This window comes from Eptesicus fuscus, chromosome 3, assembly GCF_027574615.1.
Source record: "Eptesicus fuscus isolate TK198812 chromosome 3, DD_ASM_mEF_20220401, whole genome shotgun sequence".
Taxonomy (NCBI): domain Eukaryota; kingdom Metazoa; phylum Chordata; class Mammalia; order Chiroptera; family Vespertilionidae; genus Eptesicus; species Eptesicus fuscus.
In genome coordinates this window covers 104,815,838-104,841,460 of record NC_072475.1, presented here as the reverse complement: position 1 = coordinate 104,841,460, position 25,623 = coordinate 104,815,838, and the positions used below count along the sequence as shown (strand labels likewise).

Sequence of the window (25,623 nt, the reverse complement as noted above, 5' to 3'; positions counted from 1 at the left end):
ATACCCACTTCCTCTGCCCAAGATGTAAGTTTCCTTTAATAAACTCTTTAATTGCCAGACTGAAGTGGCCTGCCTCTTTCTTCAGCCCCTTCCTGCCCATCATTCAAGAAGGTAGATTTCCAGACTTGGGGCTTTCCCCTGGGTCTGTGTGTACTAACACAAGGGAATTGAAGTTCAAATTTACCCACTTAGCTAAATGGCAGAGTTGAGATTTGAAACTACATCAAATGTAACCTGAAGTCCATGTTCTTAACCATTGAACTGTATTGCCAGTTTCTGAGAGTGCCTCTGGGCCATGCCCTGGGTGGGGTAGAGGAATCAGTAAAACAGAGACTCTGTAATTCAGGATCTCTCATCCCATAGGAAGGGCAGCCATGAGGGCAATTAAAGGAGCACGGTTCAGCAAGCACAGAGACAGAGGTGAGTACAGCCAGAGAAGAACATGACTGAGCCTCACTCAGCCAAGGGCTAGGCAGTATGGAAGTATCTCCAAGGATAAGGGGCTGATGATTGGTCTTGAACATTGTTAGAATCCAGGTCTCCTGACTTAGCTCAGGGCTTTCTACTAGAGCACAGAGAGAAGCAAATGCAATCCTAAAACCAAACCCCAAACCAGCACTATGCACTCACAGAGGAAACACTCAGTAAATGTTGCTTGGATCCAAGTCTAAATTAGAAGCAATTTCTAAGGATGAAGAAACAATTAATAAGACTGCCCCAACTCCATTTGAAACTTTCACTACTTGTTTTTTCATTGAATTCCAAAATTCTTAGTGAACAGTAGATTATACACAAGTATAATCCTCCTATATAATAAAAGGCTAATATGCAAATTGTCCCCTTGACCAGGAGTTCAACTGGGGGGTGGGGCTGGCCCACAACTGCCTGAAGCCCCTCCCCTTCAATTGGGGCAGGCTGGCCGGACTCCACCCATGCATGAATTCATGCACCGGGCCTCTAGTTTATCAATAATAACACTAACAAAAGTTATTTTACTCTTACTATTTTAAAAAATGTACCTACCTCCACTTTGGTTCCGACACTGATTCTTGCCTGCTGACCCATTGCTAGGAAAGTGATTGAAATTTTGTCTTGTTCTAAGATGCGAATTCCAACATAATGGTTCAAAGCCAGAAAGACGGGTTTAAAAGAAACAACGGGCGAGGAAGTGACAGAATTTGACCAATTCCAAGCTCTTATTCTATTGCCAGCTTGATCTGAATATTGACCTCCAAAGACATTGATGTAAACCCTGGGCAGAAAGGAAATTAATAATCACAAACAGAAACATTATAATTCAACTCTGAAATTTGACCTGACATTTGCAAACTGAGGGGAGTAGTAGTTTACGCTAGCTAATAGCATACAAATGGTGGAAAAATCCCAGGTGATCCTAGGAGTGATAAGACCGTGACTGAATGCTATACTAATACAAAGTACTGGGTTTAATTCAAGACCTACTAATATACCAAAATGGGTCTAATGATGGGACCAGGATGGTAAAGGGATCTGGAAAATGATGTGCTGGAAGAAAGATGAAGTGGAAGGTTTAATCTGGACAAGAAGAAATACAGGGGAACAGGGTTTACCTGAAAGCCAGGAGAAGACCAGTGTTTAGATGTTCCCCATGGCAAAATGAAGACTGGGGGTGTAAATTTTGAGGAAGGCCAAATTGACCTCAGTACAAGAGAGCTGTTTTCTAACAGCATCTGGCACCGGGGAGCCAGGGGTCTCAGGAGGCCTCTCGCCAGGGTGAGGTGGGCAGGAGAGCTCCAGGGACATCTCTGAGGCATTGTGGTGGAGAAGAGCTCTGTGACAGCAGAAGGAGAACTTAGACCAGCCAGGCTCCCCAGTCTCAGCACCATCACTAACGCACATTTTACTGCACAGTCTGAAAGCTAGTGGCTCTAATGACGTCTCTTCTACTCAGTTACCGCCTTATGCTCTCTTACCTCCTTCCAAATTGGATCTCCACGCCTTTCTTGAGGTGACAGAATATGTAGAGTTCTGAGTGCTTAGAAAGTTGGCTTAATTTGATAATGAATTATTTCTTTAAAAACTAGATGAATTGGCCATAAAGACCCCCTAAGTAAAATCTCTAACATCTTATTTCCCCAGTATTGACTAGTGGCAGTAATCTAATAGCAAAAGTACAAATGAGAAATTGAGACAGTTATCTTATTGTATCTGGGAAATAGGATACAAAATTATCCATATAAATTATTTATTTAATAAACATTCTTGAATCTAGACCATGTGCAGATACATACTATGTAAAGGCAAAGATTCAGGGTGTGCTTTCAAGCATCTTCAGTCCAGTAGGGGAGATGGGCTTGTTTCACAAGAGCCAGTGAGAAGGGGTTCGGAGTGTATCAAGGAATCATGTCAGAGGGCCCAGGAGTTGAGCTGGTGGGTCAGAGGGCTTCACTGGCAAGGGAAAAAGTCCTAGAAACTAATGAATAACTGGTGACAATTAATATAGTGCCCCACCAAACATAATATAGAGTTGCTGTTGAACCCTGAAGTAGAAGTTCTCCAATATACATGGGGATAATGCATTGACTACGGCTTTGGACTAAAATCACAAATAGCTTTCTGTGTCCTAACTCTCTCAAGTTCTGACAGTGTCCAAGCTTTGTCAATTACTGGCAAAATTTCTCAGGATGAGACTGTTATCCCTTTAAATCATTTAAAGGGAGAGAATATCTCTTTCTGAAAACCTCAAGAAGTTTAAATTGCATTTGAAGTTAGAACCTGAATTTCACTTGTTCAGGTTAAATGAAATAAGATAAAGTCAGAGTACAGAGCACATGAGTTAGTAGATCAAAATGGGATCAGGATCTTAGTTTCTCTAGAGATTTTGTTTGTATGCTATTCTTGTTAGTTGTGGCTATAGGATGCTTACTAGTTAGAAACATAGGGTGCCCCCAAAAATGTATACACACACTTTGAATAATTATAAAAGCAGTGTTTATTAAAATACATTTAATTTTCAAAATCGAGCTATCAGCTGTTAAAGTCTATATATCTCAAACAATAACAGTGCATTGTAGCACCTGTCCATCGTAAATTATTTCCATAGGTGAAGCAGTATAATAGTACTAGGGCAAAGGCTCTAGAGAGACTGTCTGAGTTCATATTCCATACCCCTAATGTAATTTACATAGAGATTTTTATATCATTGAAATTATATACTTAATATTTTCTTTTCATTTATAGAAAGGATATGATGAAAAACAACCCAAATAAAAATAATATTAAAAAGAATAAAAAGAAAGAAGCAAGCAAAAAGAATATGATGAGCTTTGTTTTACAAAGTTGCCTAGGATTTTTCCAGAGAAGCATACGAAAAGGCATAAATCAAATGGTTCTATGAGTTAAACATAACTATCTAAAGACCATTAACTTAAATAAAATTTCTTAAAGCCATTTTTATCACTTTAAAGAAAAAAATAACACTTATAGTTATTAGATGAATAAGTTCTGGGATTGAATGTATAGCATAGTAATTATACTTAATAATACTATGTTACATATGTGAAAGTTGGTAACAAAGTATGTCTTACGTGTTCTCAATACACACAAAAAAGGTAATTAGGTGGCATGACGCATGTGTTAACTAATGCTATGGTGGCAATCATTTTGAAATTTTTAAGTATATCAAACCAATGGTGTTGTACACCTTTAACTTACACAATGTTGTATGTCAATTATATCTCAATAAAGTTGGAAAAATAAAAGGAAAAATAAAATTTCACAAAGCCAGAAAGCACAATGGTAGCAGGAGGAAACTAGAAGCCTACCAGACATTTCCATTGGGGTGATAGCAGGAACTTCGGCCCGAAGAGTCCAGCACTGCCAGGATCGCAGGGTTGGTGGGTATGTCTTCTTGGACTATGCAAGTGAAACCATGGATCTTGTTGGGCACTCGGATGATGGCTAGGTTTCCAGATGGGTAGCTGAGATCAGATAAGGTCATTGTTCTAATGGTCCCTGGCTATGCTGTGAATAAATTCAATTTATGAGAAAGAACTTTAAAATGGAAAGCATTCCCAAAACAGGAGATACTGTTTTCATTTTAAAATGTTATGCTTTATATGTGAATCAAATCTCTCTATGTAAAAGCCTAAGCGGCCGTTATAGCGGAATGACTGGAATGACCAGAATGACCGGTCACTATGATCGCACAGACCACCAGGGGGCAGATGCTCAATGCAGGAGCTTCCCCCAGCCCGCAGGCCCTGATGGCTGATGGGGCCTGCCAGCCAACCTCCTGGTCCCTCCCCGCACTGGCAGGCCCCGGGGCTGGGACGGGGAACCAGGGGTGGGTGGTGGACACGGCCCCTTTCCCAGGAGGGCCGAGGGCTGGCTCCCTCCTTGGGGGCAGCAGCCAACCTCCCGGGTCCCTCCCCCTAACTCTCCCCCTGGCTGGCAGGCCCCATGGGCCCGCCTGCTGCAGTGGTGGCCCCTCCCCCTGGCCATCCCCCTGGTCCCTCCCCCTCGCCCCTCTGCTGGCAGGTCCTGATGGCTGCATAGCGGCTGGCCCTGGGCGGGGACGGGGCACCAGGGCTGGGTGGCCATGGACATGGGTGGTGAGGGAAGAGGGTGCAGGGGGCAGGGAGGCAGGGAACCTTGCAGTGGTGGCAGGGAGGGAAGGAGGAGGGGGGAATCTGATAGGTCCTGATCCCTAGCCAGGCCTAGGGACCCCACCCATGTATGAATTTCATGCACCAGGCCTCTAGTAAGACACAAAAAAATCTCAACAGAATCTGGCATCCCATAAAAAGGATCGTGTACGACGACAAAATGGAGTTTACCCCAAAATGCAAGGTTGGCTTAATATTTGAAAATCAATTAATGAAATATATAATACTGATAGAATAAAGAGCAAATAATAAAACCTAATAACGAGTATTTTCCCTTTAAGATCAGGAACTAAAATATCCACTCTCCCCATTTCTAGTCAACATTACACTGGAGGTTTTGTTCCTGTTTTTGTTTTTTGCAGAACAAGGCTTCAGTTGGCAAAAGAAGCGGGAAGAGGTTGGGAAGAAACAAGCATCGCATATTTAAAAACACGGAAACCCGGGTGGACAGGGCCCATCCAGGACGGATGGACGCTGTGGAATGTGCTGAAGGATGGGGCGGGGCGGGGCCCAGCGGGCCCGGATGGCCTCCACGTGGTTGGCCGGCGGCATCTCCGCGTCACCGGTGCGCTCCTCGGTCCCGGCATCAACCTGCCGCCCGCTGACGATGGTGTCCCGTCCTGAAGGAGACCTCATCCCTGTCCGAGGCGCTGTAAGTCTCCGACGGCCCCGCCGGGGGCGCTGCAGGCTCCTCGCAGCCCCCAGGGGATGGGGCCGGCTGCTGCTGCGGGCGCTGCTGGTGACCTGGGGCGCTGGCGGGGTGTGATGAGGTGCTGTTCCTGGCGTCTCCGGGGCTGGCGGTGTCCTGGGGCTCTCGCTCGGGCTCCAAGCCCCCACCCCTCTGGGGCATGTGCGGCTCTTCCGGAACTCGGTGGTGTTTTACATTACTGCTCTGGCCCCGGGTCTGCTTGACCAGCGGAAGCCCTTAAACCCGGTTCTCCTCGAGCTCCCGCTGGGAGCGCACGGACCCTGGAGCGCGCTCTGGGTTGGCGGCGGCGTTTGCAGGGTGTCGCCGCCCCGGGTGAGGACTGCGGGGGCAGTGGCGTGGCAGCAGGGCGTCTGGGAGCCCCTGAGTGCTTCACGTGGAGTGTCACCTTGCAGGGCTCGCAATGGGAGCGTGCTTTGTGTCAGAACTTATCCAGACCGTTCGCCTTCTCCGCGGGGTGCACGATCCGCCGCACCGGCGAACTGGGCTTCGTGGCTCCGGGATAGGCTGGGGCGGGACGCCGGGGCTCGTGCGCGCGCTCCCCGGAGCGAGCAGGCGGGAGGCCGCCCGGCGGCAGGGGCCCGGGGAGCTGGCCTCCGCCTCCGCCCTTCCCCTCAACACACACCGCGGGGAGGGGGTCTGCGCCGGGCCGGGCCGCGCCATGGGCGCCGGCGGGGGCGCCAGCCGCCCGGTGCGCCCCCGGGGAGAGGGCTGCTGCGCGGAGGAGGGTCCGGGCAGGTGTGTGGGGCGTGGGGGGCGCGCCTAGGGGAGCCCTGAGGGCTCCCTGCACTGGAGGTTTTGGCCAGGGACATTTTATCCACGAGAAGAAATGGAAGGCATTTAAATAGGTAATGTAAGAAGTAAAATTATCCCTATATTCGGAAGACATGCTCTTACAAAGAAAAAATCCTAAAGAATCTACAAAACAATATAGAACTAACAATTTAGTTCAGCAGGGTTGCTGGCTACAATATTAATATGTAAAAATAAATTGTATTATTCTATTCTAGCAGTGAACATTCTGAAAGTGAACTTAAGAAAATAATTCCATCCCAGCCAGTGTGACTCAGTGGCTGAGTGTGGATCTATGAACCAGGAGGTGATGGTTTGATTCCTGGTCAGGGCACAGGCCTGGGCTGCAGGCTCCATCCCCAGTCGGGGGCTTGCAGGAGGCAGCCCATCAATGATTCTCTCTCATCACATCTCCCTCTCCCTTCCTCTCTAAAATCAATAAATATATATTTTAAAAATTCCATTTATAATAGCACCAAAAGGAATCAAATATACTGAGGATAATTCACTAACTGTTAATGCTTAGTCCTATCTAAACTGACCAGAAGTCCAGAGATGAAGTAAACACAAGATTGACACTGAATCATTTTGAAAATCAGCCACAGTCTTTAAGAGTTGGTAATTAAAGCCAGGGCATGAGAACCGGTTTGGCTCAGTGGATAGAGCATCGGCCTGCGGACTGAAGGGTCCCAGGTTCGATTCCGGTCAAGGGCATGTACCTTGGTTGCGGGCACATCCCCAGTAGGGGGTGTGCAGGAGGCAGCTGATCGATGTTTCTCTCTCATAGATGTTTCTAAATCTCTATCCCTCTCTCTTCCTCTCTGTGAAAAATCAATAATAAAAAAAAAAAAAGCCAGGGCATGAAGTGATAATTAATAATAAAAGTTGGGGAAGTTATTTTAAGTGTATTGGTACAATTAAAGTAAAACCTACACTCTTTCTCATAGGGTCTAAGGAACTAAAACTTTATTACATTTCCTATGCCATGAAAGTCATTTTTCTGGTTTATTATTGAGCTTTGACTAAACATTTAGGAAACTATACTAAAAACGACTTTCTCCTACAAAGTGAGGCCCTGATTCACCAAAATTTCTCCACATTTCATAGGGCTTTTTGTTTTCCTCAAGATATTAAATAGCCTTTATGTCAAAATACCAAATGGGCTGGCCATCAGGCAGAAGTTCACGTGACCAATAACTTACTATTCCATAAAATGGATATTGAATTTTTGTATTAAAAATAACATGGTGCTCATTGATGGGTAAGCTGCTACACATTTTCTTGGGGGCAAAATATATCAAAGCTTTAAAATATCCATAAGTTCTTACCCAGAATTCCTACCACTAGGTATTTAATTCAAGAAACTAAGTGATAAATATGAAAGGAAATATGCACAAAGCTGTTCATTTAGGTACTTTGTATAATAGCAAAAAATTGTGAAACCACCTTTGTTTGGTAATAGGGGACAGGTTAAATGAATTATAGTACATTTCTATAATGAAATACCATCTACATATATAAAACCCTAATATGCAAATAGACTGAACAGCAGAACAACTGAACAACCAAACAGCTGAACAACCGGTCGCAATGACGTGCGCTGACCACCAGGGGGTGGGCACAGGCCATGGCAGGCATCGGCAGCAGTCAGCAGAGCATGGAATATGGCGGGTGTTGGCCACAGTGGGATGGTGGAGCAGGTGAGCAGGGGTTTAAGGCGGGGCGCTGGTCGCTGTCATCAGGGTGAGCCTCTGGTGGTTACTGAAAATTCTTTGCTCCCACACGCCACGGTCCCACCCGGTGCTCGCACCTGCTGCTGACGCCAGCCTCCCTCACACTCGCTGCTGGCACCAGAGCTTCTGCGCGCACCCGCTGCCCGTGCCTGGCGCCAGTCCTGATTGCTCGGCGCCATCAGCGGGTTCAGGCGGTGGCTGCTGGCCTTGATCACCCCTCAGAGCTTCTCTACCACCCCTGCTCCTGAGGGGCAATTGGGGCAGCAGCTGCTGCTTGCACCCGCTGACAGTGCTGGCCCCGCTTGCACCGCTGCTGGTACCAGCCCTAATTGCGCCATCAGCGGGTGCAAGTTGGGCCGGAACCGTCCGTGTGTGGCAGCAGCAGCGGTGGGAGCAGGGCTGCCGGCAGAGAGGGGACCGGGGGCCGCGGTGGGAGGGGCCAGGCAGGGCCATGGAGGATGGGCCAAAACCCACCCCTTTGCCCACCGCAGCCTCTCAGCCCACAGTTCCTTTCAAGGTGCACAAATTCGTGCACTGGGCCCCTAGTGTGGTTATAAAATGGTGTTATAGTTCTATATTTATTGCACTTTATATACTCATAACATTATCTATTGTATAATAATGTGAAGGGGGGAAAGTTATAAAATATGAATAGTGGAAGAACTGATTTTTAAAAAAGTATATGCCCATAGGGAAAAGTAAGAAATGATATATGAAAAGATGTTAACAGCTTTTCTTTGGTTGGTAGAATTTGAGGGTAATATCTGTTTTAAAAATATTTTTCTATGTACTTTATCTTTTTGTGAAGAAATAAAGCTAATAAAAGTAACTTGTTGCCAGAAAGGATACAATATTTGCGTTGTCCCATCTGGAAATGAAGTCAGAAACTTGCTCCCATGTTTATAGTGCTTCTCCAGGAGCTCATCACTCATGATCTATAAACCACAGGAGATAGGAGGACACTGAACTGTCAATTGTTCCACATAGAACACATTTACATATGACACCCTTTGCTTGCTAGACAATGATACAAACCATTTCTTAATTTAAATTTATGGCCCTGCTTCAGTGACAGGGAATAATCCTTAGACATCATTAAAGATTGTCCCTAATCCCAGAAGATAACTCGATAAAACTTTCTGGCAAAAATCTGACATTACATATCTCTTTGAAGGGTTTTTGTTTTACTTTACACACATATTAAATACTATAAAAACAAAACAGGAGATAAAAAACAGCCCCACTACAATGAAAATATTCTATATCTTGATTATAGTGGTGATTAAAATTCATAGAGCCATACATCCAGAAAAGGTATATTTTACTCTACGTAAATTATACTTCAGTAAACTGACTTTAAATCCCAGTGACAGCTGCCGTATCTGGTATCTCTTCAAGGGTGATCTTGAGGTTCATCTGAGCAAAACACTAGTGGAGTGTGGAAAGATGAAGAAAGAAATATAGAGGGGGCGGGAATAAAAAAGAAATACAGGGAGCTCTTACTTTATCTCTAAGTTTAACTCTTATAGGTAATACTTGATAGGGATATGAATTCGTCCCCAAGAATATTTTATAATAAAATAGAAGATTCAATTTGATTCTACTTATTCCTAATCTTGAATTGTGATCAAATGGATACAGGAATTCCTAGGGGTGCCCGGCTGGCGTGGCTCAGTGATTGGATTCTGACCAGGAACCAAGAGATCACTGGATGGATCCGTCAGAACACATGCCCAGGTTGTGGGCTCAATACCAAGTGGGGCGTGTGCAGGAGGCAGCTGATCGACGATGTTTCTCTATCATCAATGTTTCTATCTTTCTATCTCTCCCCCTTTCTCTCTCTCTAAAAATCAATAAAAAGCTTTAAAAACAAAGAATTCCTAGGGTTCAACAGTTAAACAACCTAATTTTTTAATCTAAATGTTGTCATTTGTTTTAGAAGATAATACATTTTTCACTTTTAAAAATATGAAATACATTCATATAGTTGTTAAAACATGCTATTTTGTTCATCAGTAATTATAAATGCCCCTGTTATCACCACCCGAGTCAAGAAAGCACAGTGCTGATACTTAGAAGCCCTCAGAGTATCTATCCCAAAACTAATATCCTTCCTAGACATAACCACTAGTCCTAATTTCTAAATAATGCAGTTTAATTTTCCCATTTTAAATTTTACAGAAATGGAATCATACATTATATATTTTCAATATTTTATTTTTCTGTCAACATTGATACATGACCCAGTATGTAGCTGTAGTCCAATAACTTTCATTTGTATACTATAAACAATGACACTGTGGGTATTCTTATGCATGTATACTGGTTCCCAGTTCCTTTTGGATATTATACCCAGAGGAGGAATTGCTAAATCCCAAGATATGTCTGTCTTCTAGTTTACTAGATAATACCAAAATGATTTCCAAGTTGTACCAATTTACATTCTCACCAGAGGCAAATAATAGTGATTGTTGCTCTATATCCTTTCCAATACAGTATTATCAGACTTAAGTTTTTTAAAATATTTTTTTCTGCCAATATGATAGGTATGTAGGTCTGTATAGATCCTTAATTGTAGTTTTCATTTTCCTTCCCCATGTTACTAATGAGGTTGAACTCCTTTATATATGTTTAGAGATCATTTGAATTTTCTCCTTGGAGAAGTATGCAAATTTTTTGGCCCATTTTCTATTAGATGGACTTTTTTCATATATTTTTACATTTAGGATATAAACCTTTTGTATGTCACATGTGCTGCAAATATCTACCCCTTCTTGGCTTATCTTTCATAACTTTAATTTTTTAATAAGATTTTTAATTGGTTTTTAGAGAAAGAAGAAGGTAGAGGGGGAGAGAGAGAGAGAAACTCTTATGTGAGAGAAAAAATTGGTGGGCTGTCTCCTACGTGCCCCTCACTGGGGGTGGCGCCCACAACCCAGGCCTGTGCCCTGGCCAGGAACCAAACCAACAACTTTTCAGTACAAGGGACACTGCCCAACAGAGCTACACTGGCCAGGGCCGCACCTGTAATTTTAATTTATCAAATATTTTACGGATACTGCTTTTTTCATCAGTTAGTAAATCTTTCTCTAACGTAAGGTAATATCGCTATTCTCCTATATAAAGGAACTCTTTGCATTTTTGCATTTCACATTAAGGTCTTTAATCCACTTAGAATTGATTTTTACATATGATGTGAGGTAGTGGTTCCAATTTCACTAAAAAACTATGGCTACCTGACTGTCCCAGAGCTATGTTTTGAAAAGACTTTTCTTTCTCCATTATTATGCAGTGCCACTGCTGTTATAAATCAGATGTTTATGTATGTGTGAGTCTGTTCTGGACTTTTTATTCTTTGTTTATCTTGCCCTAATATTACACTTTCTTAATCACATATTTTATAACTAGAGGACCGATGCACGAGATTTGTGCATGGGGTGGGGGTGTCCCTCAGCCCAGCCTGCTCCCTCTCTCAATCTGGGACCCTTCGCTCCTGACTGCCCACCTGCTTGCTCCTAACCGCCCGCCTGCTCACTCCTTAGCTCCTTACCGCTTGACTTGCTGCTACTTAGCACTGCCATGGAGGCAGGAGAGGCTCCCGCCACTTCCACTGTGCTCACCAGCTGTGATCCTGGCTCAGGGCTTCTGGCTGAGTGGAGTTCCTGCTGTGGGAGCCTCTGCATTGACCACCAAGGGGCAGCTCCTGCATCGAGTGTCTGCCCCCTGGTGGTCAGTGCATATCATAGCGACTGGTTGTTACACTGTTCGGTTGATTTGCATATTAGCCTTTTATTATATAGGACTAAAGGCCCAGTGCACGAAATTCGTGCATGGAGGCGGGGTGTCCCTCAGCCCAGCCTGCACCCTCTCCAATCTGGGACCCCTCGAGGCATGTCTGATTGCCCATTTAACATGCTAACTGTGTCGTTAGACATGTCGTTTAACATGCTAACTGTGTTGTTAAACGGGCAGTCAGACATCCCTCTCACAATCCAGGACTGCTGGCTCCCAACTGCTTGCCTTCCTGCCTTCCTGATTGCCCCTAACCGCTTCTGCCTGCCAGCCTGATCATCCCCTAACCACTCCCCTGCCAGCCTGATTGATGCCTAACTGCTCCCCTGCCAGCCTGTTTGCCCCTAACTGCCCTCCCCTGCAGGCCTGGTCCCCCCCAGCTGCTCTCCCCTGCAGGCCTGGGTCCCGCCCAACTGCCCTTCCCTGCAGACCCGGTCACCCCCAATTTCCTTCCTCTGCCAGCCTGGTCACCCCTAACTGCCTTCCCCTGTGGGCTTGATTGCCCCCAACTGCCCTCCCTTGCAGGCATGGTCTCTCCCAACTCTCCTCCCCTGCTGGCCATCTTGTGGTGGCCATCTTGTGTCCACATGGGGGCAGGATCTTTGACCACATGGGGGCAGCCATCTTGTGTGTTGGAGTGATGGTCAATCTGCATATTACTCTTTTATGTGATAGGATAGAGGCCTGGTGCATGGGTGGGGGCCAGCTGGTTTGCCCTGAAGGGTGTCCTGGATCAGGGTGGGGGTTCCCTTGGGGTGTGGGGTGGCCTGGGCGAAGGGCCTGTGGTGGTTTGCAGGCTGGCCACACCTCCTGGAAAACCCAAGTGGAGGCCCTGGTATCTGGGGTTTATTTATCTTCTACAATTGAAACTTTGTAGCCTGGAGCAGAGCCAAGCCTTCTGCTTGCTCTGTGGCTGCAGCCATTTTTGTTGGGATTAATGTATCTTCTATAATTGAAACTTTGTAGCATTGAGTGGAGGCCTAGGCCAGCAAGCGCAGGCGGAAAGCTTGGCTTCCTCCATCACCGGGGAAACCCAAGCCTCCCTCCTGCTCTCTGTGGCCACAGCCATCTTGGTTGGGTTTATTTGCATATTTGCTCCTGATTGGCTGGTGGGCGTGGTGGAGGTTGGTCAATTTGCATATTACTCTTTTATTAGATAGGACAGGTCTTAATTTTCTGGTACAAAAAAAAAAATTTTCTGGTACACTATGTTTCCATCCTTCCCAGCATTCTTCTCAAGAATGTCTTGGCTATTCTAGATTCTTTATATTTCCATGTAAATATCAGACTCAACTTGCCAATACCTCTTTTTCCCCCACATACACAAATATACCATCCTGTTAGAATTTGAAATTTGGGAAGAATGTCATATTTAAACTATTTAATCTTCCATTCCATGAACAAATTTGTTAAATGAGTTGTTCAAGTATTCTCTCTTTTAGTCTAATAGTCCTCTCAATTATGTGAGAGGTAAGTTAAATCATCCCATTATATTATGAATTGAAATATTTTTATTTCTATGAAATGTTCTTTTATATATTTTAACCTTTTGCACTCAGATGTCGAGTGTGACTCGACACAGTTAGCATCAGTAGCAGCTCGAGAAAAAAGCAAGTGAATGCAAAGGGTTAAAACTATATTAATATGGGAAAATATTTTGTAATGTTATATCTTAATGGTAGATTAAAATTATTATGATTATTAAGTGATCCTCTTTCTCTCTAGTAATGCTCATTATTATTTTCACGATATATTATTTTTACTTATTTATATTTAATCTTTTTGTATCCTTATATTTTAAATATATTTTTTATTTATTTCAGAGAGGAAGAGAGAGGGAGAGAGATAGAAACATCAATGATGGGAGAGAATTATTGATCAGCTGCCCTCTGCACACCCCCTACTGGGGATTGAGTCTGCAACCCGAGCATATGCTCTGACTAGAAATTGAATGGTGACCTCCTGATTCATACGTTGTTTCTCAACCACTGAGCCACACCAGCCGGGCTGTATCCTTATATTTTATAAGTACCGCGCGCTAACCGATTGCGCCACTGGAGCTCCTGTATCCTTATATTTTAAATGTGTCTCTTATAAACAATATATGGTTGACTTTTTATTTTTTTTTAATTGGCAGTCTTTGTCTATTAACTGGAGCATTTAGTCTATCCTATCTAATAAAAGAGTAATATACAAATTGACCGTACCTCTGCTACACCCACAAGCCACGCCCACCAGCCAATCAGGAGCGAGTATGCACATTAAACCAACCAAGATGGCTGCGGCCACAGAGAGAGCAGGAGGCTTGGGTTTCCCCAGCAATGGAGGAAGCCAAGCTTTCCACCTGCCCTGGCCTGCCTTGGCCTCTGCTTAAGGCTACAAAGTTTCAATTATAGAAGATAAATAAATTGCAACAAAAATGGCAGCAGCCACGGAGCTGGAGAGAGCAGGAGACTTGAGTTGCCCCCGGCGATGGAGGAAGCCAAGTTTCCACAGCCCTGGCCTGCCTTGGCCTCTGCTTAAGGCTATAAAGTTTCAATTATAGAAGATAAATAAATCCCAACAAAAATGGCTGCGGCCACGGAGCGAACAGGAGGCTTGGCTCTGCTCAAGGCTACAAAATTTCAATTATAGAAGATAAATAAATCCCAGATACCAGGGCCTCCACTTGGGTCGCCAGGAGGTGTGGCCAGCCTGCCAACCACCACAGGCCCCTCACCCAGGCTGCCCCATGCCCCAAGGGAACCCCCACCCTGATCCAGGACACCCTTCAGGGCAAACCAGCCGGTCCCCACCCATGCACCAGGCCTCTATCCTATCTAATAAAAGAGTAATATGCAGATTGACCATCACTCCAACACACAAGATGGCTGCCCCCATGTGATCAAAGATGGCTGCCCCCATGTGGACACAAGATGGCCACCACAAGATGATCAGCAGGAGAGGGCAGTTGGGAGGGACCAGTCCTGTAAGGGAAGGCAGTTGGAGGCAATCAAGCCTGCAGGGGAGGGCAGTTAGGGGTGACCAGGCTGGCAGAGGAGGGAAGTTGGGGGCAAACAGGCTGGCAGGGGAGCAGTTAGACATCAATCAGGCTGGCATGGGAGTGGTTAGGGGGTGATCAGGCTGGAAGGCAGAAGCGGTTAGGGGAAAACAGGAAGGCAGGCAGGCGAGCAGTTGGGAGCCAGCAGTCCTGGATTGTCAGAGGGATGTCCGGTGGGATCGGGCCTAAACGGGCAGTGGGACATCCCTCGAGGGGTCCCAGATTGGAGAGGGTGCAAGCTGGGCTGAGGGACACCCCCGCGCCCCCGTGCACGAATTTCGTGCACCGGGTCTCTAGTTTTTATAATTGAATTTAAAAGAAGGTAAAAATTACATATCTATATATATAAAAGCCTAAGTGACTGAATGACTGAACGACTGGTTAACTGGTTGCTATGACATGCACTGACCACCAAGGGGCAGACGCTTAATGCAAGGGGCAGACGCTTAATGCAGATGCTTAATGCAGGAGCTGCCCCCTGGTGGTCAGTGTGCTCCCACGGCCAACCTCCCCTGGCCAGCCAACCTCCCACGGTCCCTCCTCCCAGCCGGCCAGCCCCTATTGGCCCCGATCTGGACTGGGCCAGATGACCCTGATTGGCCCCGATTGCTGGCCAGGCCAAGGGGCCCCACCCATGCATGAAATCATGCACTGGGCCTCTAATATAATATAATTATAAGTATGTTAACAAAAACCATTGCATAAAAATGTCCAGAATGGGTATTGTCTAATAAAACTTTTGGTGACCATAAAAATGTCCTATATCTGCCCTGCAATTTGGTAGCCATTAGTTACACACAGCTATTTAATACTTGACATGTGGCTAGTATGACTAAAGAATTGCAATTTAGCCCTGGCTTGTTTGCTCAGTGGTTAGAGCATCGGCCTATGGACTGAAGGGTCCAGAGGGTGCCTACAGGAGGCAACCAATCAATGTATCTCTCTTGCATCAATGTTTCTCTCTCTATCTATCTCTCTCCCCTATTTTCCATTCTCTCTAAAAAAATATCAATGGAAAAAATATCTTCAGGTGAGGATTAACAACAACAACAAAAAAGAATAACAGCTTAAGTTCTATTTAATATTAATTATTTTAAATTTAGCTGTATGTCATAGTAGCTACTATATTGGCTATTGCAGGTCTAGAAAATATTGAAATATTAATAATGATCTTTTTGGTAAGTGGTTGAGCGTTTTGGTGACTTTTCCCCTTTCTTTTTAGTTTTCAAAGGGTTCCAAATGTTCCTTAATGTACAATTTACATTTTAAAGTAAAAAGGCTTTAACCAAACTAGTACCCCATAAAACATATGTAAAGTATTGTTGTAAAGTCTAGTAGAAGTTAAAAGGCCAAGTCTATACCAATTCCTCTAAAATATATATATTTTATTGAGAGAGGAAGGGAGAGGAGAGAGAGAGAGAGAGAAATATCATTGATCAGTTGCTTCCTGCATGCACCCACTGGGGATTGAGCCCGAAACCTGGGCATGTGTCCTGACTAGGAATCAAACCGTGAACTCCTATTTCATAGATTGATGCTCAACCATTGAGCCATGCTGGCCAGGCTATACCAATTCTTTTTGACACATAGTTAAATGTGCCATGTACACAAGCTACCATATTGATCATGATAGCTTTTATACTTTTAGGTAAAACTAATTTTTAAAGAGTAGCAAGAAAAAAGTTACAAGCTAATTACCTTTCCACACGCTGTCCTAGAATCACAACTACTGATGGACATGTTTCTTTTGTCTAGTTCAAAATCAAATAGTCTGTCATCAACTATCTTTTTCTCTGGAATATCCACAGAAAGTTGATAAGAAATTGTTTTACAGCGCTTTGGATCTAAAAGGAAAAGAATCACATGAAGTACATATATGTTTTAAATGTTCAAAAGCCTCTATTCTAAAATGAAACTTTAAACTATTGCAAATGCATTGCTCCATCAGGAATATTTTAATGGAATAAAAATGACAACCTTCATTAAATTAAAGTGAGGAACCTTCCTTTGTTAAAAAAAAAACAAAAAAAACAAAAATGAGACCATTCATTCCTTTGTTAAAAAAAGAAAAATGAGAGAGGAACCAAGATGGCAGCAAAGTTAAACAACTAAACTGCCGCCACGCACAACAATTTCAAAAATACAACTAAAAGACAAAGCGTCTACCACCCAGAACCACAGGAAAGCTGGCTGAATGGTAGATTTACAACTAAGAAGGAAAAAGAAAGAACAAATGAGGAAGGGCTGAGGTACGGAAGCGCGTGAATTGGGCTGGTGGTGGGCAACGGGGCGTGCGGCTTTTTTTCCAACCTGAAGGGAGATAAGCTCCCGATCACTCTGAAATCCAGTTTCTAGGGACGCGCGGGGGACCCAGACACCTACGGGGAGAAGCTGGACTCTCAGCCATCGTGTCGGAAAGCGAGAGTGACTTTCTTGCAGAGGTGCGCCCAGCAATCAGTGTTTACTGCGCTGGAGCACGGGACGCAGGGACTTGGAAACGCGGAAAGGCAGAAAAGGCAGAAAAAGCAGACTAGCAGCCATTGCTGTTTTCCATGCCCTAGCCTACTGATGCCCTGAGACCCCGCCCCGCCCTGAGACCCGCCCCGCCCTGAGACCCGCCCCGCCCTGAGACCTGCCCTGCACATTCTACAAACCCGCCCAGGCTCCAAACAGCAGCTTTTGCATATAAATGGCCTGCCCTGTGGCAGCTTAACCAAATAAACTGCAGCTCCAGTCAGACTGCTCCAAAACCACCCAAGTTAAGAGGAGAAAACTGCAGTTTTTGCTCTAACTCCTGCTGAATGGCCTCAGACAGTAGCTGACCTGCACCCCTTTGGAGATCCAGAAATGAGGGCATCTAGTAGTCGGTGTGAGACAACACCAGATTTCAACCACTCACATAAGGGACACATTCAAGAGGCAGACTCAGTGAGCACCAAAGCCCTACTGGAACACATCCTGGCCCATAAACCTGTCTCCAGCACAGCAATTCTTCCTTTATAGACACAGCGGGTCCTCACAGCCAATTAGCCTGGAGGTCAATTCCTCCCAGTGACACCAACAACAATCAAGACTTAACTATACAAAGGAGGACCAAGATGGCGGCATAGGGTGGACGCCTGAATGTTGCCTACCACAACAATTTTGAGACTACGACGGGAGAGCAGAGCAGACACCATCCAGAACCAATGGAGGGCTGGCTGAGCAGATGCTCTACAACTAGAATAAAAGAGAGGGGTACGCGGGATGATGCTGATGCTGGTGAGCCAAAGATCACACTTTAAGAACTACGGCTCTGGCGACACAATGGCGGCCTGGAACGTGCTCGGTGTGGTTCCCCCGGCGGTCTGCGGCTGAGGGGACGGCTCTGCTCGCTGCCGAGCACGGACAGATGAGCCTCTGGGGGACATGGGGTGGGAGACCCCGCACTTGCTGACCTCCGAGTCCTTCGAGAATCTCTGCGCCCCAGAAGCGGCCAGGTGCGCACGCCTGGTGACCGGCTGCCGCTGCAGACCCGAGCGCCGAAACAGCGATCTCGGACCAGCCCGCCACCGCGCACCGGGCGCACCGGAGCCTCACCGAGCCCGCAGCCCGGCGAATTCCGCGGCAGCCGCCCCGGAGCTTTGAGAAAATGGCCGGAGGAATTGCTGAGAAGGAATTGACTGATGGGAGTTGGGATCGGGAAGACGAGGCCCCGCTGGGTCCTGGATCCAGGAGTGCTCGCCCAGCGACCGGCCGCCGCTGCAGACCCAAGCGCCATCGCAGCGACCTCGGACCAGCCCACCGCCGCGCACCGGGTGCACCGGAGCCTCGCCGAGCCCACCGCCCAGCGAGTTCCGTGGCAGCCGCCCCAGAACTTTGAGAAAATGGCCGGAGGAATTGCTAAGAGGGAATTGACCGACAGGAATTGGGATCAAGAAGACAAAGCCCCGCTGGGTCCCGGGTCTGGGTGAGGCTGGGACCCGGGTCAGGGTGAGGCTGGGTCCCAGGTCCGGGCGAGGCCACACGCCCCTGGGTCCGGGTGAGGCTGGGTCCCGGGTCTGGGTGAGGCCATGCACCCCGGGGCCCGGGTGATGCTGGATCCTGGGTCCGGGTGAGGCCGCGCGCACCTGGGTCCGGGTGAGGCCACATGCCCCAGGGCCCGGGTGATGCTGGGTCCCACGTCTGGGTGAGGCCGCGCACACCTGGGTCCGGGTGAGGCCACGCACCCCTGGGTCCGGGTGAGGCCACGCACCCCTGGGTCCGGGTGAGGCCACACGCCCCGGGGCCCGGGTGATGCTGGGTCCCAGGTCTGGGTGAGGCCGCGCGCCCCTGAGTCCAGGTGAGGCTGCGCCCCTGGGTCCGGGCGAGACCAAACCAGAGGGAGTCGGACCTCCGTTACCACCATTTGTCCACCATCCAGAACTGAAAAGTCAGTGCTGACATGTACACATAAGGAACTGGTGGACATTGAAATTGGGTCTCAAAAGAACTGTTGGTCCAGAAAGAAACTCACTACAGACTGATTCATTTGCCTGTCAGCATAACTATTATTGCTCGTCTCACATTCGGTTCTTATAAGTATATTTCTAGTAACACATGATCTCACTCATCTAGGGGAAATGATGAACAACATAGACTGATGAACAAGAACAGACCCGGAAACAAGGAGGCATCGATCGGACTGTCGGGCCTCAGAGGGAGGGTAGGGGAGGGTGGGGGTAGGCGGGAGAGATCAACCAAAGGACTTGTGTGCATGCATACGAGCCTAACCAATAGTTAAGGACAACAGGGGGGTGGGGGCATCCGTGGGGAGGGGTGTGGGATGGGAATGGGGGGATGAGGACAAATATGTGACACCTTAATCAATAAAGAAATTTAAAAAAATGAGAATTGCTTTGGGATCCAGCACCTTGATCTGGAAGCAAAATGGCAGCTGAACAGGCAGCAGTGTCCTGTATCTCCTCCTAGGGGCAGGCCAGAAAAGAAACTAAATCGGAAAATATCCACCCTGAATTAACAAATTGGATACAGCTGAGGAGACAATTTTCAATAAGGAAGGGGAGAGGATGCCGAGAAGAACACCACTTGCCAGCCATAACCCATGTGGAACCACCACCGTGCCTGGCAGTAAGTGGCGCAGTACCTCCCAGCAGGCCCCCAGATGTCTGCAGGGAGCACGGGCCGCCAGAGTGAGCTCCCACACCAGTCCTCCTCACCAGCCTGCTAGGACCCAGTGTCCTAGAGTCCAGCTTCAAGACTCTGTGGTGAGTGCAAGCCAGGGGGAACCCTGCGCCCCACCCCTGCCCCAGACCCCAGAACCATGCTGCTAGCCTGACCCGGAGCCACGAGGCACCCGCTCCACCCCCAGACCCAAGACCTACTGTCAGGGTGAACCGGAGCCACCCAGAGCATGCCCCAGTCCAGACCACAGGGGAGTTCGGACTGTGACCCAGAGCAATCTGCTCCCACTCCAACCAGGCTCCTGGCACCGTCCTGCCGTGGCCATCCAGAGCAACCCGAGGCACACCTTACCCAAGGTGACAGGGGAGCACAGACTGAGTGACCCAGGGCAACCCAACCCCACTCCACACTGAGGAGGGGCGAATTGGAGCAACCCAGCATGTGCCCCACTCAGGCCACACAGGAGCTCGGACTGTTTGACCCAGAACAACCTACACCCATTTCTCCCCAGTCCCTGGGACAGTTCTGCAGGGGCTACCTGGAGCAACCCAGCACACACCTCACTCCAAGCCATAGGAAAGCACTTCAGGGGCAACCCGGAGCAAGCTGGTGTGCCCACCCAGGGGCCAGAGGACAAGTACTGCAAGTGAGCCACCAGAGGGACCTAGGGTGAGACCCTGCCATGAGTGCCAGAGCTGCACGGCAAATTGCACGCCAGAAAGCTCTGGGTCCTCACAGGAAGTCGCACATCAGAGGAACTGTGCACATGCTCCCACCATCTCAAGAATCTAAAGCAGATAACTGAGCCCTAGCCAGTTTGGATCAGTGGATAGAGTGTCGGCCTATGGACCGAAGAGTCCAGGGTTTGATTCCAGCCAAGGGCACATACCTCAGTTGCAAGCTCCTCCCTGGCCCAGGCCCTGGTCAGGGCTCATGCAGGAGGTAACCAATAGATGTGTTTCTCTCACATTAATATTTCTCTCTGTCTTTCCCTCTCTTTTCTGTTCTCTAAAAATCAATGGAAAATATCCTCAGGTGAGGATTTTAAAAAAAATAAAGCAGACAACTGAGGGACCAGATCTGTGAGAGAAGAGGATACAACTCAGAGCAGAGACTCAAAGGCAGACCCAGCCTCTGGGATAACAATTTCCAGACCATTTCCCTGATAAGGTCTTCAACCTCTCAAACTCCAAGCAGGGTACCCAGGACCAGAAAGAGACAGCAAAAATGGGGAGACAAAGAAACAACCCCCAAGGAAAGAAAAGGAGGAATTACCAGAAAAAGGAAATAAATAAAACGGAGGCATGCAATATATCAGAAACAGAATTCAGAGTAAGGGTTATCATAATAATAAAAGGCCAAGAGGTGTCACAACCAAAACAACCAAAGAACTGGTCACCAGAAGGTGCGTAGAGCACTTCTCGGCCATAACGACCTAACGACTTGTTGCTATCATGCCCACTGTGGCCAGTGAACCAGTCGGAACAGGGAGTGGGGCCGGTGGCCAAGCTTGTGGCCCCTCTTCCCTACCAGCCTACCCCTAATCGGACTCTCCTACCCTGATCAAGAGCCAGGTCTGCAAAAAAAAAAAAGAGTTGGGCCTGCCAGCCAAATGCCCCTTGCCTTCCTTCTCCCACCCCACCAGCTGCGCTCCCATCAGCCCACCCCACCATGATAGGCCCGCAGCCCCTCCCCTTGGCCAGCCCTCCCCTGATTGCACCCCCCACACCAATAGGGAGTGAGGCTGGGTGGCCAACCTCCTGAAGCCCCTTTTCCTGTCTGGCCATGCCCCTGATGGGTCCCGACCATCCTGATCAGCCTGCAGCCCCTCCCCACATCCAGCCCCATCCCTGATCACCCCCCCCCCCCACCATGATCAGGGCCAGGGCTGGCTGGCCAACCATCCATGGCCCTACCCCCAGGCTGCTGGCCCCCAATCGGCACCCCACACCCACTGCATTTGGGGACGAAGCCAGCTGGCCTACCACCCACAGCCCCTCCCAATGGCCGGCCCCACCCCCAACCAGCCCCCCAACCCCAATCGGGGGCAGGGCTGGCTGACCAGTCACCCGAAGCCCCATCCCTAAGCTGGCCCAGCCCTGACTGGGGGCCCTGATCAGGCCCTAATCCAGACGGGCCAGCTGGCCAACCTCCCACCATCTCCTCCTCCCAACAAGCCCAGCCCTGATCTGCCCTGACTGGGACTGGGCTGGCCAGACCACACTCGTGCATGAATTCATGCACTTGGTCTCTAGTACAGTTCATAAACCGGAAGGATGACAAAATAAAAATCTTATGTAAGAATCAAGAATAAATCAAAACTGATATAGTTACAATAAAAAACACAATAGAAGGTTTCAACAGTAGACTAGAAAAAGCGGGAGACTGAATTTGTGAGTTAAAAGATAGGGTAGCAAAACACACCCAATCTGAACAGCAATTGGAGAAAAAAATTAGAAAGCAGGAGGAGAGCCTAAGGGAGCTTTGGGAAAACATGAAACTACCAGTAAGTAACATACATATAATAGGGGTGCCAGAAGGACAAGAGGAGGAGCAAGGATTAGAAATCCTATTTGAAGAAATAATGACCAAAAAATTCCCTGATTTGGGGAAGAAAAAAGTCACACAAGCACAGAGAGTCCCAAACAAGATGAACACAAAAAGATCCACACAAAGACATGTCATAATTTCAATGGCAAATGTAAACAACAAAGAGCGAATCTTAAAGGCTGCCAGAGAGAGACAGAAAGTTACTTATAAGGGATCTCCCATTAGAATATAAACTAATTTCTCAACAGAAACACATTAGGCCAGAAAGGAATGGAATGAAATATACAAAGTGATGCAAAGCAAGGGACTGAATCCAAGAATACTATACCCAGCAAGGCCACCATTCAAAATTGAAGGTGAAATAAAGAGCTTCACAGACAAAAAGAGGCTACAGGGACTGCTGTATTAAGAAGAAATAGGAAGGGAAGAAGGAACACAGGCATAAAGAAGAAAAATGGCAATGAACAGATACCTATCAATAACAACCTTAAACGTAAATGGACTAAATGCTCCAATCAAAAGATATAGGGTTGCTTAATGCAGAGGTCCTCAAACTTTTTAAACAGGGGGCCAGTTAACTGTCCCTCAGAACATTGGAGGGCTGGACTATAGTTTAAAAAAAACTATGAACAAATTCCGATGCACACTGCACATATCTTATTTTGAAGTAAAAAAACAAAACGGCAAAAACACCCGCATGTGGCCTGCGGGCCGTAGTTTGAGGATGCCTGGCTTAATGGATGAGAAAACATGACCCATATATATGCTGTCTACAAGAAACCTACCTCAGAACAAAGGACTCACACAGACCGATAGTGAAGGGATGGAAAAATATTTTAAGGCGAATGGAAATGAAAAAAAAAAAAAAAGCTGGGGTAGCAATACTTATATCTGACAAAATAGATCTCAAAGTGAAGGTCATAATAAGAGATAAGGAAGGCTACTTCATAATACTAAAGGGATCAATACAACAAGAAGATATAACTCTGGTAAAAATATATGCACCCAATGCAGGAGCACCCAAATACACACAAAAAAATTCTAGAAGATATCAAGACAGAGATCTGCAGCAATCCTATCTAATAAAGAGGGAATATGCTAATTGACCCTCATGCTGTTGCAAAGATGGCGGTGTCCACAGCCAATAAGGAGGGAATATGCTAATTGACTGCTCTGCCCTCAAAGATGGCGGCACCCACAGCCACAAGATGGTGGCGCCCAGTCCACTCAGCCCCGTCGGGGCGCACCTGCCTTAGGAGACCCCCAATCCCCTCAGCCCCGCAGGCTCCCAGGGCTGGCCTTGGATGGCAGCTGCCCAGCCGCCCAGGGCCGGCCTGAGGTGCAGGCAAGCCTCAGATGGTAGCTGCCCAGCCACCCAGGGCCCGCCAAGGCTCAGGTAACAAGGGCCGGCTGAGGCTTGTACTGCCGGCAGTGGCAGCAGCAGAGGTGTGATGTGGTGTCTCCTCCTGATTGCTGGTTGCCTCCCGCCCCTGATGGTTCCCAGACTGAGAGAGAGGGCAGGCCCAGCTGAGGTACCCCTCCCCCTACAGTGCATGAATTTTCATGCACCAGGCATCTAGTACAGTCATAGTAGGGAATTTAATACCCCATTGACATCACTGGATAAATCCTCTAGACAAAAAATCAGCAAAGAATCCTAAATGACTCAATAGATCAGATGGACTTAACCGACATCTTCAGAACATTTCACCCTGAAGCTACAGAATATACATTCTTCTCAAGTGCACATGGGACATTTTCAAAAATAGACCACATATTGGACACAGGCAAAGTCTCTTCAAATTCAACAAGATTGAAATCATATAAAGCATCTTCTCAGATTACAATGGCATAATATTAGAAATAAACTACAATCAAAACAATCACAAAATTCAAACACTTGGAGGCTAAATAGCATGCTATTAAACAATGATTGCATTACAAAAGAGATCAAGTAAGAAATAAAAAACAGCCTGGAAACAAATGACAATGAAATCAAAACAATCCAGGAGAAACCAATATGGTGGCATAGGTAAACACCTGAACTTGCTGCCATGCGCAACCACTTCAAAACTACAACTAAAAGACAAAACGGACATTATCCAGAACCACAGGAAGGCTGGCTAAGTAGAAATTCTACAACTAGAAGGGACGAGAAAAGCACACTGAGACTCAGAGGAGCTGCGGAAGTAAAGTCCAGAGGTACGGAGGCATGCACGTGGAGAGGGCTGGCAACTGAGTATGTGGCTGGCTTTTTCAATCTGGAGGGAGACACAAGCTCCCGAATGCTCTGAACTCCAGAGACCCACTGAAGCAAGTCTTGCCCCATAAGGGTGTCTCCAGCACAGAAGTTCTCCCATCATAGACACAGCTGATCCTCACAAACAATTGGCCTGGAGGTCAATTCCTCCCAGTGATACCAACAACAATCAAGGCTTAACTACAACAAGACTGTGCACACAGCCCACAAAGGGGTGCACCAAGAGTGTCCACCTCAGGTAACTGGGGAGGCTGAGCCACTGGGCCCTATAGGACACCTAGCACACAAAGCCACTCTATCAACTCAGGGAAGCAGCCAAAATGCTGAGACAAAGAAACAGGTCACAAATGAAAGAAATGAAGGAAAGTAAATTACTGGATATAGAGTTCAAAACCACGGTTATAAGGTTACTTAAGAATTTTCTAGAAAAGGCCGATAAATTTAGTGAGACCCTCGAGAATATGAAAAAGGACCAACTAGATATTAAGTATACACTGACTGAAATAAAAAATAATATACAGAGATCCAATAGCACACTAGAGGATCCCAAGAATCAAGTCAAAGATTTGAAATACAAAAAAGCAAAAAACACCCAACTGGAAAAGCAAAAAGCAAAAAGAATCCAAAAATATGAAGATAGTGTAAGCAGCCTCTGGGACAACTGCAGGGTACCAACATCCGAATTATGGGGGTGCCAGAAGAAGAGAGAGAGCAAGATACTGAAAACCTATTTGAAGAAATAATGACAGAAAACTTCCCCTACCTGATGAAAGAAATAGACTTACAAGTCCAAGAAGCACAGAGTACCCCAAACAAGAGGAATCCAAAGAGGACCACACCAAGACACATCATAATTAAAATGCCAAGAGCAAAAGACAAAGAGAGAATCTTAAAAGCAGCAAGAGAAAAATAGTTACCTACCTACAAGGGAGCATCCATAC

The 25,623-nt window shown here is 46.8% G+C and overlaps 1 protein-coding gene across 1 annotated transcript in view; it reads right to left on the bottom strand.

The window, feature by feature from the left end:
- ERICH6 (glutamate rich 6) overlaps positions 1–25,623 on the bottom strand; it is a 69,514-nt gene that overhangs the window by 11,962 nt on the left and 31,929 nt on the right. The window contains exons 10-13 of the mRNA XM_054710190.1: positions 16,408–16,553; positions 8,727–8,812; positions 3,804–3,959; positions 1,024–1,252 (exon numbers count right to left, since the gene is read on the bottom strand). Of these exons, the coding sequence (XP_054566165.1) occupies positions 1,024–1,252; positions 3,804–3,959; positions 8,727–8,812; positions 16,408–16,553 (617 nt within the window). The remainder of the gene's footprint in view (positions 1–1,023; positions 1,253–3,803; positions 3,960–8,726; positions 8,813–16,407; positions 16,554–25,623) is intronic.